The sequence below is a fragment of the Pongo abelii genome, chromosome 2, assembly GCF_028885655.2.
Source record: "Pongo abelii isolate AG06213 chromosome 2, NHGRI_mPonAbe1-v2.0_pri, whole genome shotgun sequence".
NCBI classification, from domain to species: domain Eukaryota; kingdom Metazoa; phylum Chordata; class Mammalia; order Primates; family Hominidae; genus Pongo; species Pongo abelii.
Window position 1 is genome coordinate 32695007 of NC_085928.1, and position 15592 is coordinate 32710598.

The window sequence follows — 15592 nt, forward strand, 5'->3', positions numbered from 1 at the left end:
ATATTCTATACTTGTTTTGAGATCTCAAAAGGGGTAGGGGACTGCTTTGGGGTATCATCCTAAGTATGCCTTTAATTGAACAATAGCATAGTGAGAGGATGGAGGAGGCAGGACAAGTGAAGGGGATGACAGTGGTAGGTGCAACCAGTAAATCACAATCTGGCTGGTATCATTTGGAAAAGTCCAATAAAACACTATAATAGAATTTTATATTTAGAAATCCAAAGCAATGCTCACTTAAAATAATTCACACATAAAAGAGTACATGAGATTTTAGGTTTTCCAAGCAGGCTTTCAGTTTGTATAACAAATTGAAAACTCTCTTAGAGGGGGTGTGAGGAATCCTTATTTCTTGCTAGTTAGAGGAGTGTTTTCCATGAGCATCCCTACCTCACACCACAGAAGGTACCAGAGCTGTTGGTATTTAGGACTGGCATCTTGGCAGTGGAGAGTTACCACTTCCGGCAAACTGGCCATTGACACCTGTGCAGGTAGTTAGGGTCATGCCCAGGAGTATGGTTATTTTTCCCCTTCTTTGGTCACAGATCAGTAGAAGGAGTCTCCCCTTGGGCCAAGTTTAATGGAAAACTAGAGGAGGAGAGCAGGACACTAATCCCCACTGAGAGTTGTGAGCAATTTCTTGATTGAAGAAGGAAACAGAGAAGAATAAATAGTTGGTCTTATTACTACAACTTAGAATTGTATAACCTTAGAATTTCTAAGACTTTACAAAGAAATTCCTCACTAAAATTATATATCTTTAGAATTTCTAAGACTCTACATAGAAATAGGTAATCCTTGTGTCCTCAGTGAAAACAGAAAATGGCTTTTCCATCCTGGTCAATAGTGAATATGACAACCATTAGGTAAAAGGCTGGCGGATCAAAAAAAACGCAACTATACTGAATGTGCATGAAAACAGGAAGCCACCTGCATGCACTCAGCATCACAGCTCAAAATGTTTCTTTAGGGTAGATGATGGGACACATACAGCCTGGCTCATGCCAGAGAATGGGACTTTTTTGTTCCTTCACCTTTGGAAAATATATTTAAAACAAGTGTGATCTTTTTTAAAAAAATAAAATGACACGAATATATAGAGAGGAAATTTTGAAATATGAACACATTATATTTTGATGCAAGCCCTTTCTTCCTTGTGGAAACTTTCAGGTCACATGCAGTAGAAGAGGAGAGGGCCATGGATGGTGCTGCCCTATGAGTGGCCGGTGACCCTGTGATTGACTAGATGGAGACTCTGGCATTTCCACATTATTTTATTTCCTCTCAAGTCCCCTCTGTTATTTATGGTTTGATAAGATAGTGAGGTATTTTCTTTTCTTCTTTCTGGCAGCTGGCTAGGTCATGGGTAGAGAAAGAGAGAGAAGTCAACATTTGGATTAGTCTGACTTCTCATACAAGTGGAGAGAAGTCAACATTTGGATTAGTCTGACTTCTCATACAAGTGGAGAGAGAGGCTGTGTCAGCCTGCCCTTAAGATCATACCCTTTCCTCCATAGTACCAATTAAATGCCAGCAGCCAATCAAAGTCAGAGCTAAAATTTTAATTCCAAAAAACATCCTGGTAAGGCAGCAAAATAGATTTGAAAATACTATATGGAATTTGGAATAAGACACTACTTATGATATCTTGAGCAGGTTAATACCACTGAGACTTAGATACTACAAAATGGGGTTAATTGTATGTACCTCATTAAATTGTTGAGCATTTCAGTAAAAAATACCAAAAAAAGAGAAAAACGGTAGGTTCTCATGTAGTGATAAATGAGAAAAGTCACTTAAAATGTGCTGTAAGTGGTCCTCCAGCACTATCTTTTCAATTTATTCAGTGAGGAGTCCCTCTTCCCTTATGAGAACATATATTTGCTTTTAGCTGAGTATTGACTGGGAAATAGAATTCAGTTAAAATCAACTTTCTTGCAAGATCGTGTTCCATATATTAAGAGACACCAACAGGGAGGATTCTAGAAAGGCTTAATTAACATTGTTAATTTTAACAATGTTAACATAACATTGTTTATTGAGGTTTCAGTGTTGTAGGCAAGTCCTCTTTAGCCCTTCAGCCAATTTAGGATTGTCTCTGTTTTCTTCCAAGAAAGTGCTGGAATAATAAAGCATCGTATAAGGCAGAACTAACAAAGGGTATTTCTGACTTTTAGATGTCCAGATTATTTATATATTACACACTAATTTTCATGAAAATAGTCTTGAGTTCCATAGTTGCAAAAGGTAAATCTCTCAGTAAGTTTCCAAGATTTACACAATGACTATTTTGAGATTACAAATGTTTGGTTAACACTTGCTTCCAGTTTAGTTTTAAGAAGTATGGAGGTCAGAGTCTCTTAAATACAACCAACCTTGAAATTATGGTCCTAATATATTTGTGAAGAAGTTTGTGGCTACATCACTCTGCCTTTACATTTTTCCTTTAACTTCAGCTCTTTTAATTTTTCATTAGTTCTTGTACTATGAGATATGCAAGATAGGAATGGATCTCAAATAGTAACATTTAACTTCCTGTAGAACTAAAAACCATGTCTGGAGGACAGGGATGAGAGAAATGGAAAACATAGTAGAAAGTAACCACTGAAATATCTCTAGTTCTTCAGTGCTTTTCTACCTGTTAAACAACTAGATATAGGATGGACTAATTAATGCCTTTTCCTGACTCTGATAGTTAATACCCTACATACATGGAAAAAAAATCAGAGTCATCTATTCTCATCATCAAAACATCTTCAGTTTTTTTTTTAACAAAACACTTCCATTGGGAAGTTATATGGATTAAAGCAGCAAAAGAGTCATGAGTCCTTACTCCTAAATGAATATGTCATTTCACAATGGGAAAAGAACACAATTGCTAAGTCTTTCTTGCTCCAGTTTTCCATTTTTGAAAATTATAATAAAAATATTTAGCTTCTATTACTGGAATAAGGAGTGAATGCTGGCTAAATAGCCACTAGGTATATTAGCAAATGTACTCTTAAATTTTACTAGAAACAAAAGATTGTTTCTCTTATCTTTCTCCAATGACTTTTAAAATTATCAGTGCAAAGAACTTTGCTAAATGTTGCTAAAATTTCACTGCTTTGCTAGCTGTATCACAAAAATGGCCTTAGACATTCTTAACTTGAAAGATCTTATTATGAATCTGAACTTACTCTGCATGAGCAGCTTGAAGGGTTAAGAAGACTAATTCATATTCCAAAAATGCTGGCTTATTTCAGAAGGCGCAAGCAAGGAATAACTAATCAGGAATGCAAAGCACTTAGCAAATCTGAAGTATTCCACAAATTCTTAATAAAAAGCCTTGATGCTTCAGATGAGAATTGCAATTTATTACTTTGATTACCAATAATATCAACTGTCAGAGTTGGTGAACTTTTCGATTAGGTAACAGTTATTTAGATGAATGTTCAGGTCAGGTGGTAGAAGTTGAGCTTAATGTAATGAAATACTTTAAAGGAAATGCTTGAGGCTTTCACCTAAAGACACCATGAAGTCAGTGTCCAGCATATATTTATCCATCATTTTAATTTGGGGTTACCACATGAAGAAACAAAGGAAAGAATACATACACACACACAAATTTATTTTATTCATAGAGGGACAAATGGTGTCTGATGAGATACTGGATGTTGGGGGTGCTCCAAGAATTTAACATTTATTTGACCCTAATGTAGAGAATTATAGTTTTTTTTTTCCAGCTAATTTTCAAGATACAGAGCAATTTTATTTTCATTATTTTAAGAAATAAAATTACTGTGAAGTATTCAGAAGTCATAATAAAATGAAAATACCCTAGAACGCAAGCTGTTGGATTTTTGAGTAAATTATCATGGATTATAAAGGGAGGATAAGATTTGAATATCAGGAAACCTGTACACATAGAAGGAGAACTTCCATAAAATGGATGTTGCCTCTGGGCGACTGCTTGCTTTTCCTTTCACTTACATAGCACAGGTCTTCCAAATTTTCTATAGATGCTCTGGACACAAACCCATGTGAGGTGTTTATAGGTAAAATGTTCATTGAGAAAAAGAACATATTTGTTAGCAAGTTGTGATGGTTAATTTTATGTGTCAATTTGACTGGGTCGTGTGGTACACAGACATTTGGTCAAACATTATTCTGGCTGTGTCTGTGAGGGTGTCTCCGGGTGAGATTAACATTTGAATTGAATCAGTAGGCTAAGTAAAGCAGATTGCCCTTGTCTATGTGGGTGGTCCTCATTTAATCAATGAAGATATGAATGGAACAAAAAAGGCTTAGTAAGAGGGAACTTCTTACCTGACCACTTGAGCTGGGACATTTTTTCTTGCTTCCAGTCTGGGACGGAAACATTAGTTCTTCCTGGGTTTTAGCCCATCTGGGTTTCAGACTGGAACTTACACCTTCCTGGTTCTCAGGCTTTTGGACATAGACTGGAACTACACACTAACTCTACTGTGTCTCCAGCTTCCTGACTGCAGATTTTGGTACTTCTCAGCCTCTATAATCATGTCAGTCAATTTCTTATAATAAAACTTTCTTTGTACACACACACACACACACACACACACACACCCTCTACTGGTCTGATTCTCTGGAGAATACTGACTCGTATACCAAGTATTGGTGTGGGCTGCTTAAGACTAAGGAGAGAAAGGCCAAGATGAGGAGCAGTTGTGCCCTCATGTGAGTGGACATCGTGTGCGTCAGTGACAACACACAACAGGAGAAATGTTTCTGCCTGATGTGGCACAAAATAAAGCAAGTGAGAGAAAGTATGGTCTTACCCCTTAAACACAAAGATTCTAAAACATCACTGCCTTAAATCAAATAACAATTCTGTGCCTTACAAACTACGTAACCTTAGGCAAGTCATTTAACCATTCTCTGCCTCAGACTTTTCAAATGTAAAATATGAATAATAATGGTGTGTACTTTATAGATGTGCTGTGAGAACATGAGCTCAATACATGCTCATGCTGCTATGTGACTTCAAAATTTCAGAGCTTCTGCCTCCCTTGGATGGCAGCTCCATTTGAATATTGCTTCATTGGAATTGGTATCTTTACAGGGTGAGATCATGGGTCCTGATGTAAATCTGATTTTTCTTTTGATTCTAAGTCAACTTTCTTACATTTTTTAAAGGGGACATATCAGACATAATATAAAATTAAGTCCAAAGTTCCACTAGCTATAGACATCCCATTGCAAAAATTAGTTTACACATTTATAAGATAAGATGGTTTAAAACCCATGTTTGAAACTAGCAGCATGCTGCAGAATTACCAGTGAAACTTTTTAAAAGTGCAAATGCTGGAACCCCACCCCTATCAATGGTATCTGAATCTAGGATTGGGAGTGAGATGATGAGAAGTATAAGGCATGTGTGTATGTTAAGAATCTTCATTGGTTCATCGGATTTTCCTTATAAACCACTGTTAGATAATTTGTAAGTTTCATACTATCTGTAATGTCATATAACTAATAATGTTTAACATCTCTAAAGCATTTTTAAAGTAGTCTTGGTACTTTGACTAATCCATTTTTAAAAACTCAAGTTGACATAATGACATTTTTCTCTGATACAGACTCTTATATGGATCAAAGTCAACTAACTAGAACATGGGAGTAATAACAATAAGATATTCCTACCTCAGTAGCAGTTTCACTGCTGGCCAGTTGTGTCACGGCAAAGACACCTGGCAGTCCCTACAAGATGTACTAGGTACTTTTAATGAATCTTCTCCAACCTCAACCAAAATGTCTATGGTGGTTGACCTTTAGGAAGTATATGCTTTAAAAAATTCACTCAAGCACTGGAAAAATTAAATAATTGAATTCAGACTATTGATTGAGACAAATAAAGGGACATATGTGAAACAGTATCCCAGGCCATGTCCCTGACAAAGGCAGTGTAGTCAAAATTAGTTCAAACAAAATATATAATCAACCTGATTTGGGGGATACGTCTTCCTTATTGTATAAATTATATGCACGACTGGAGTGAGCAAAATTAGCACATTGTATTTTCTCCCAATGAAAGTCAATGAACGATGAAGATCTTTTTTCCACAACTCACTTTGACTTCTTCATGTACAGCCAGTAGACGACACCAGCAACAAGGGCAGCAAGGAGGAGACCAACGACGATTCCCACAATTAGTTTTGCCTGGTCATTCACCTTTTCTCTGTTTTCATCTGCAACAAAGAAGAAAAGTCCATGCAATTATAGACAATGCCAAGGATTTTCAGAAAGTCAATCTAGCTATTACTTTGTATTAAAAATTAATAAAGCTCACTACAGTAATCAACATGCAAACTTGTGATTTTTAAAGGGTAAAATTTTAGCATTCTTACTATCTTGTCTGATTTGGTATTTTAATTCAAGTCAAAATTGTGGACAGCTAAGAAAATTACTTATACCATGACACTTCATAAATCTTGAGCTGATAGTCAAGGAAGAAGAGTCGGCAGCATAGTACCTACCACTTATCTCGTCTGCCTCATCGTGTTCTGGAATACTTACTGAAATGAAAAATGTTAATATGAAATTAAAAACAAAATTTGTTGATATATGAAAGTCACCTTTACCATTATAGTATGATGTAATAATACTCAAAGATAAAATGTCTATTCTATAGCTAAGAGTAAAAAAAAAAAATCACACTTAAGAAAGTATGACCTTGCCTACAAAGAAATTAATCTTGTTTTAAGGAAAGGAGAGGAGCTAAACTGCAAAGATATTAATCTACCATAGAAAATTTCATAACTGATGACCTATAGAATTAATCTGAATTCCATATTGATTTTCCCACTATCCACCACCTTTTAATAGTCATTCTTTTTTTAGGGAAACAAGTTGGCACCTAGGAAGTCTACAGTGTGGTGTTTATCGACTTTTCTCAACTTTCCTGCTCGATATAGGAGAATTCATTGTCATCCTCTAGTGTCAAGGACTTACCACTAGAGATGTTCTCAAAGTAGTAGGAGTAGAGGTTAAAATTGGGGATACCTCCGAGATTAAGAAGCAACATATATGATGTTTGCAAAGCCCTCCAAATGACTCTCATAGTGCCATGCTCTTGGTTCATTTTAAGAATTACCACTGTGTTGAGTTATTATCTAATATTAAACTCTACAAATAATCTTCAAAGTGCATGGGCATGCATTGGAACTGCCAGTGACATTTGATAAAATGCAGATTCCCGGACCTCTCCTCATACATGCTAAATTGGCATCTCAGGAGGTGCTCACTGAATTTGAAAACGACTGTATTAAATGTTGGTAAAGTCACTGCAAGGCCTAGAAAACTGAAGCATACCATTCAATGGGTTAACATAAAAAGAGAAACTTGTGTTCAGGAAGAAAGGGTAGGTTCTCTTCCTAGGTGGGACAAATTAATACTCACTGAATTGCATTCTGAGAAGTCAATGCTCCTATTTTAGAGTTAAATTTGTTTGGTTCTTTTCTCCTGTCACTCCATTAGGCCTTTATATTCCAGTCATAATCTGTGAGAGACCATTATTTTTCAACGATTGTTTTCTCCTAGCTCTTGCTAATTTCCAGCTAGTGTAGTCCTAGCCTGCTAATTTCATATACAGGTTTCCAACGGAATGAAGAATAAAAGTTTGGCAAGTCAGTTAGCATCCTGTCCAGAACTGAGCCTCATTCTAGGCCAGTCCTGATTTAAGGTTGACAAAGCAATAGGAACAACTATAGAATTGAAGATTATGGACAATTTCACATTAAATGACAATTGTTCTCTGAAGAAGCTGCTGTTGGCATGTATGTATTACCTTGATTTCAACATCGACAGATTTTTCCACATTCTCTAAGATAGTTTCACTTATTTGATTTTTGGCTATAGTTTAAATATGATATGACAAAAGGAACAATTTTGTAAACTAGATTCATGAATTCTAAAATCACTCTTGCTAGTTTGCTAAATGACTTTAAGCTTGTGGCATTCTAGTACAACATAAGAGTAGGATAAATACCACAAAGAATTAGAAAGCAAAATAATAGATCAAAGGGAATTAAAAATTTACCAAATTTAAAACTGTTACAAAAATGTTTTAAGATGATCTTTGAATTATCTCCACTCTGAACATAAAGCATGAATTAAATAAGAGAAACTTATTTTTTGTTCTCTGTTGCTTTTGGGAACTATTCCTATACAGGATAAGGCCTCTGACCCATAAAACATGAAATGATTTAACTGTCAAGACAAGGATAGTACAAGAATGAACAGGAAAAAAGAAAAAATAACCTTATGATGATGATACCAAATGCAAAATAAATAAATAAAACTTACCATAATGCAGTACAGGAAGATGGAATTGAAGATTTTAAACTAATGAAGAATAACTTCAAATTTTCTTACTTTTGTAATGCCAGAAATAAAATACTCACTAGCAGAGACATTCAAGGAGTTTACTGTTCTCTCCAGTTGGTTTTCTGCTGTGCAAGTTAATGTAACATTCTCTTCAGGGGAAATGATAATTTTACTATAATACCTGCCATTGATATAAGGAGATTCCTCTGTCTGGAAAAAGAAGAAAAAAGGTGGGTTTAGAAATCAAAATGGATTAAAAAGCATAGGAAAGAGTAATGATGACTGTAATAGGATAGGTGTGGTGCTCTATAGAGCATTCTGGTGTTCGAAACCTATGTAAGATCATAGATCAAGACCGATGTATGCCAATGTCTACAAAGATTCATAAATCCATAATGAAATTTCTGTTTATGTTTCTTTTGTGAATTCTAATAATTAAGTTCATTAAACTCTTTAAATAGAATCTCAGGTTTAGTCAATATTTTGGCCTGATGATACTTGTTTCAAAATAATTAATTGGTGACTATTTAACCACCAACTTTCCACCAATAAATCTATGAATTTAATTATTTATAAATTTAGTCACTGTTCTTCACTGTGGGAATTAATTCCTTTATCTTAAACCATTATATCAAAGTACGTATGTATGTATAATTTGCTCATGGGTACATGAAACCATTTTTTTCTAAAGTTTTCTGTTGTAAATACAGACGATGGATGATTTTTCAGTGATTGCTGTCCCTCTGATGTTTGTGAGGTGTTAATGAGGGTAATCACTGCATTTAATTCCTTCAAATATAAAATACAATTTACTTTAATCTCATCCCTAGGATTTGACTCCTAAACTCAACAAGGTTGAGGCAAATAATGTACTTGCACTCTTTTCTCGGTCATCTTATGAACTCATTCCCTACATTTTTCTCTTTCTATATTGTTGGCTTTCTCCTCAACTATACGGTAAGTGCCCTGAGGACAAGAGCTATTCTCCTGTTTTGGGTATCTTCTAGTTGCTGGGGGTGGAGGAGGGGCAGAGACATCTTGTAGTTGTAAAATAACAGATTCACCATGTATCTGAGAAGGGAACAAATAAAAGATTATGGATGCATCAGCACAAACCCACAACAAGAAAAATAACATATCACCCAGTGGGCCAGAATCAATCTTTCTCCTTCACAGTGAAAAATGGCATTATTATTTTTATCCTCATAGTAAATTTACCTGCTATTTTTTCACTTCCTACTAGGATTTTTCATCTGACTTTCTCGCTGAATCTTTGTTTTTGTTCCTTTAAACTCTACAAAATATATTTTCTCATTTCTAGGATGGTCTTTTAAATCCTCATATCTTTTCATTAATCAAAAATTTACTGTCTGCTTATGTATCTGTTTTCTATGTCTGTATTACCAGTATCTAAAGGTTCTTTTTTGCTGCACTTATCACTTAATTGAACTAGAAAGCAAAAACAATAGAGTAGAAAAGAAACAACCATTTTTGATGCTAAAAATAGATCTGCACATTGTTGGCAATTTAGATGGTTCAAGTCTTTATTCCAAACCAAGAAAACTGCATTTTCCTAGGTTTGAGGAGCCCAGAGCTTCTTTGCCTCCTCTTACATGCTTTCTTACTGTGTGTCCCCATCACACTTAACCAAATCAGGAGTCATTCACTTCGTGTGCCTACTCTTTTGAGGGCTTTCCATATCTAGAGTTATGCAGCTATATATGCATTACCTATAGTTGAAAGAGCCAAAATCCACTTTGCACTGCAAAACTGCATGGCGTAAGCTGGGACAGTGGCCCAACTTCCCTAGACAGAGGAAGAGTGGAGATTTTAACTTAAAATTAATTGGCAGCTCTTTGCTTTATATATGTCTTCTCAAATTTCAACTGGGTCAAAATCTGAGAAGCACAGAAGATTTAAATAATCCAGTGGTACCTCTGGGTGCTCCTGAGAAGCCTTTACAGATTACACTGAGAAGAGGGAGACATGAAGACTGTTGTAGAGAACAATGGAATTAACAAGTATGTCAGCAACCCAAGCAGATTGGCAATTTACTGGGATTACAGTTCTGAATCCCTAATGGTAGGCCAGATTCTCATTTTTCCTTTAAGGGGAGGGTCAAAGACTTAATAGTAAGAGAAAATAACAGGTAGTGTTAACAAATCCTTAACCCTTTACTATTACTAAAATAAAAAGATACAAATATTGAGGTCTGGTTTATGACCCTTTTGTTCAGAAGGGCACATCCTAGACACTATATATGTAGCTTGCCTTATTCTGGCCCTAGCACTGCATAGGCATGTCAGACCACACATTCATAAGCAGTAACTGTGTTCTTCTCCACCATTCCTACACGAGGACATAGTTTTAAGAAGAAATACCCCTTAATGTGCATAAGTTGAGCACAGTATTAGAGTTCACTTATACTGAGATGCATGAGCTTATTTTGCAGAAAAGTGTATATCTTAATGTTTTAATCACTCAAATTTCAGGAATGAATGATCACGAAGTAATACCTAATTTATACTCTCTTAAAAACAGATACTGACCATGGCACAATGGTTCTTCCCTTCTCCATGGCCCTGGGATAAAATTTCTCTTTGAGCCATGTTCTTCCTCTGGGAAAATTAAGAAGTTAGCAAAAGCTTCCTCTGAGCATGTACTGCAAATTCTATGTGGTAACAAACCAACCTATACACTGCAAATTTTACGTGGTAACAAACCAAACTATAGCGTAGGTTCATGAAGGAAAAAAAAACCACATTGGACAAAGTGCAGCATATAACAAGAAGACAAATACTTGCTTGGTTTATGACGCTTCCACTGCCAGTAATTGTCCATTGAATGGCTGGCTTTGGAAAACCTTCCACATGGCAGATTATTGTTTTAGATAGTCCACTGGGATCAGTTTTCTTTGTCATTTTTATTTGAGGTTTGCCTGAAATATCATTACAATTAGAATAAGATGTTGAACTGAGATCATAAAAGAAACCAGGTATAAAATTCTCAAAGAACAATTTGAATTAGTGCCCAAGTATTTTATTACCTTCTACAATGAGAGTCAATGACTCTCTTTTCTTTAGTCCTTCAACCTCCTGCAGAGCAGTTTCGCAGACGTAGTTTCCAGCATCCTGATAATGAAGACTAGAAAATGACGGGCTAGATCGAAGCCTGATGTTATCCTGATTAAATAAAAAGTAAATTACCTCATGTGGCAGAATTAAAATTCTCAGTGTATTTATTAGATAATAATTAAGCCTAAAATGATTCTTCTGGGAATAATATAAATGCAAACTTCTTTTTCTTAACTTCAGATGCTTTCAAAATAGATTTCCTTTTTCTTTTGTGGTTTTAGAGTCAGACATGTCAGATTTTTATTTCAGGCTCTTTCATTTACTGAATTTATAATTTGGAAAGTGTTTTATTCCAATTTCTATGAACAAAGGAAAGGTATCATTTAATTTTAAAAAATCACCTGATATACAGAAAATAATCCTATTATGTCAGGAATTGAAATGCTCCTAAGCAGGCAACTACACATAATCCTAAGATTATGTGGTCTTTGTCCATTAGGATATTTTTTCCCACTCCCCATTAACTAACCAATAATCAGGGAATACTGATCATCACTATTTTGAATACATGAGCTGTTCATGACAGTTAATTCATAATAGTGATTGCAGTTGATTGTAAAAACAGTTTAAACCACAGTAAACTTAGTTTCTCTAGTCCTATAGTAAAACATGCAATGAGTGTTCAAATGATTATGAATTAGTCTAGTTGCCTAGAACTTGTCTAGCCTTGTGATCACTGATTACTACAAACATATCATGCTAGATTGCAGCATAGGAAGTGGCACTTTATTTTAGTGAACAAGTTGTGATGAGGCTGTGGCTGAAAGAGTACAATAAGAAACTGAGTTCACAGAATAAGACAACAAGTAACAGAGGATCGAGTGTTAAAAAGGATCAAAAGGCAGGCAGTAAAGCAATACAAAATAATTTCATCAATATATTTCCATTAAAAAGAAACTCTAGAAAAATATTTCTCCACAGTTTCTTATAAAGGTAATTATTGTCAACTTCTATTTCAAATGGTATGTGTGTTTTCTGAACCCATCATGGGTTAAGGGTTCTTGTCACATGTCATGCTCCGGTAAAAAATGCACTGGGAGTTTGGATATACTAGCCAAGGGTTTAAGTGGAGGGATCACAATCACAACCTTTTGCTTTGGTGATAACCTTGTCTCAAATCACCAATTATCAGTCACACTTCCTTACTCTGAAAGGATAGCCAATGGCCTACATTTCAGACAATTACAAGAGTATAAGCAGTTGTTCAGGAAATACTGAATTAACTCCTGCTATGTTCCAGGTATTCTACTATAGCTCAGGGATAAAAGGGATTGCTTTCTAGGAGCTCTTGATCCAGTAGAACCTGTTTTCAGAAACTTAAGAGTGGTCTCAGCAGCAGAGAGACAAAAGGTGTCTTACCAAAGCATAGTATTTATACTCAGTAAGGTCTGGCCTTGAGTCTCTACTCTGTCAGTTATGAGCTTTCTGATTTATTTCCCTTCAATTTCTTTATATGAAGAATGTGGGGAAAATAATAATCTTTGTATTTCACAGGGTTGTTGTAAATATCACGTAAGGATAATGTGGGCAAAAACACATTGTAAATTATTAAGCCCTGTGGTATATAACTATGTTTGTATGTGCACACATGCGTGTGGTGTGTGTGTATAATTAGTATATACACATAATTGACATTACACCCCAAACTAAGTTTCAGAACACCAATTATGGATGTCACTGTGTTGAGCACCTCTAAAATTTTATTGTTATTTTATTTCTCTTATCAGAAACAGAGAGAGAGAGAGAGCTGGTATATAAACACATCCATGAATATATCTACCTGAATACAATATAAAGTGCATAAGAAACCTAAAAAGAAATCAAACCAAACAGCGGTGTAGTACTAAAAATATTACTTACTTTCATCCATACCACAGTTGCGTTCCTGCTAGCGGATATTGTGCATGACACAGGTAGGGCATCACCAATCTGTCTGGTCACTTCTCCACTTGGGTTTAAGGACAAATCCAAATCTGTGAAGCAGAAAATCTGTTCAAAGTGCTAACTCTGAAATGTAAGATAGTCAAAATATTTTGGAGAAGAAAAGATGAAAGAAAATAAATTTCTTCTAACTGCATTTGAACATCCAGAACTGATTTATATGACTAAAATAATTGGACTATAGCATGATTAGCCTAGTTTTTCAAGCCAGCCTTGAGACTAGTTTAGACAAGAGAATGGTCAATCTAATTGATTATCCATTTATTTGCAGTTAACATGATTGATATTTTGAGGGGATATAAATATTCCCCTAGGGCCTATCACCTTAAGAAAAAAAAATCTTAAGTCACTTCTGGAAGAAAATAAAGATGATGACTAGGTAAATATTATATAAAGAGACAGTAAGGCATAAATGTTGGAAAATCAAGCATCTTTAGACAGCAGGTGATAAATTGAAAAACCATGAGATAGTAGTTGTGTTTCTTCAGAGAGAATTTACTATAGCAGCAGATATTTTTAAAAAGTGCTATTCCGTTTCTCATCCAGTTGATGGAAAACAATTTTTATAAAAATCTGACTGTCATAGTCTGATCTGTATGAGAAAATTCCAACTCAATTGAACAAGTATTTATTGTACAGCTACAATGTCCCAAGCACTGATGAGAGATGCAGAGATAAATAATGACCTTATAAGTCAATGAGGTAGAGGTACTATGCTAACTATAACACACAGCCCATAAAATCAGCACCTAGTAGCAAACCTGACACTGATTTGGAGTTCAGTAAATATTTGTTGAAAGATGAAAGGCAGGCTAGAAACAGAGGTACAAATGAAGACTTAATGGAAGTATAGAGAACAGAGCCAAACTGAATTTCAAAGCAGTAATAAAGGCTTTGTAAAGGGAACACTATATGTTTGTGGCCTCTGATGGTTGAGAAGGACTTTGATGGGGGAAGATGTAAGGAAAACTTTGGTCACATAAGCAAAGGCAAAGAGATGAGAAAGCTTGGCAGATTTTGTAACGGTGAGTAATTGGGTATAAGTGGTGACAACTCATGGAAGTTAAACTCATACAATTCATTGAGACCAGACTGAAGAGGACCATGCTTGCCACACTAGGAGTTGTGTCTTTGTTCTACAGTATGAAGACTTGCCATTACACTCCGAGTTTCTCCTTGGTTTAACATGTCATAACTGTAACTTGTTGACTGCAACATCATTTTTAAAGTTCATCTCTCCTATCAGACTGAAAGCACCATGAAGGTAGTGATTGTAACTTGGTTTGTCACTGATATATCCACAGTGGCTGACACATGGTAGACTCTCAAACATTACTATTGAATGAATGAAGGGAAGGAGCATGCTTTCTCAGTTTCTCATTAATATAAAACCATGTACCATCATGTAGAAAAGTGGAGTTTCCTTGGAATATTTGGGTGAATTGTATTTAGATGAAAATTTTATTCTGGATGAGTTAGAAGTTTTTGTTAGCTGGATAGCTAATTTTCCAGAGAGGAGATAAACAATTTTACAGGACAATGATGGACTTTGAAAGCTCGGATGAAGACTCTATGTGTGCATATATTGGCAGGGAAACAGTGACTTGCATCAGCAACTAGGAATTTGTAGGCTGTGAGACTTGATGAGCAGTCTATTCTGCAAACATGTGCAAGAATGGGTTGGTGCTTCTCTACCCACACTTCCTTTAGACATGTTTGAAAAGGAAACAAATCTTGTTTTTGGAAAATAAGCAAGCAATCAAAGATAAGTGGGTAAAAATAGGATTTTTATGTTTCCATATAATTTAGAATCAGATGTTGATTTACTTGAAATACTTTTTTTCAGCTTTTGAGGAGGAACAGAGTCAGCAATAGAGTTAAAACCCAGTGTTAGAGTCTACCTGTTAAAACCAAGATGCATTTAAATCTAATTAAATGCACTAAAATACAATTAAACTTTTACACACTTTTGTTTAATTTTCCCCCATCACAGCTAAACATGTAGGCACTATATGGCTGCAACCAAGTCTTTTGCTTTGTCAGTCTGCCATCTATCCTTCCCTGCCTTATCTACAAGTAAAGTAAATAAGAGCCCTCTTCTTTTAGAGACCTGTGTACCTTGCATCTCTTAAAAATAAGCACATCACACCATCTCTAAGGCACTAGATTATTGA

The 15592-nt window shown here is 35.4% G+C and overlaps 1 protein-coding gene across 4 annotated transcripts in view; it reads right to left on the reverse strand.

Moving 5' to 3' along the window:
* The window catches only part of ALCAM (activated leukocyte cell adhesion molecule), a 208397-nt gene that overhangs the window by 18766 nt on the left and 174039 nt on the right, over positions 1-15592 (reverse strand). The window contains exons 9-14 of one of the 4 annotated variants that reach the window (XM_054550354.2): positions 13338-13450; positions 11390-11525; positions 11144-11281; positions 8421-8549; positions 6495-6533; positions 6089-6206 (exon numbers count right to left, since the gene is read on the reverse strand). In XM_054550354.2, coding sequence (XP_054406329.1) covers positions 6089-6206; positions 6495-6533; positions 8421-8549; positions 11144-11281; positions 11390-11525; positions 13338-13450 — 673 coding nt within the window. 4 annotated transcript variants of the gene reach the window in all.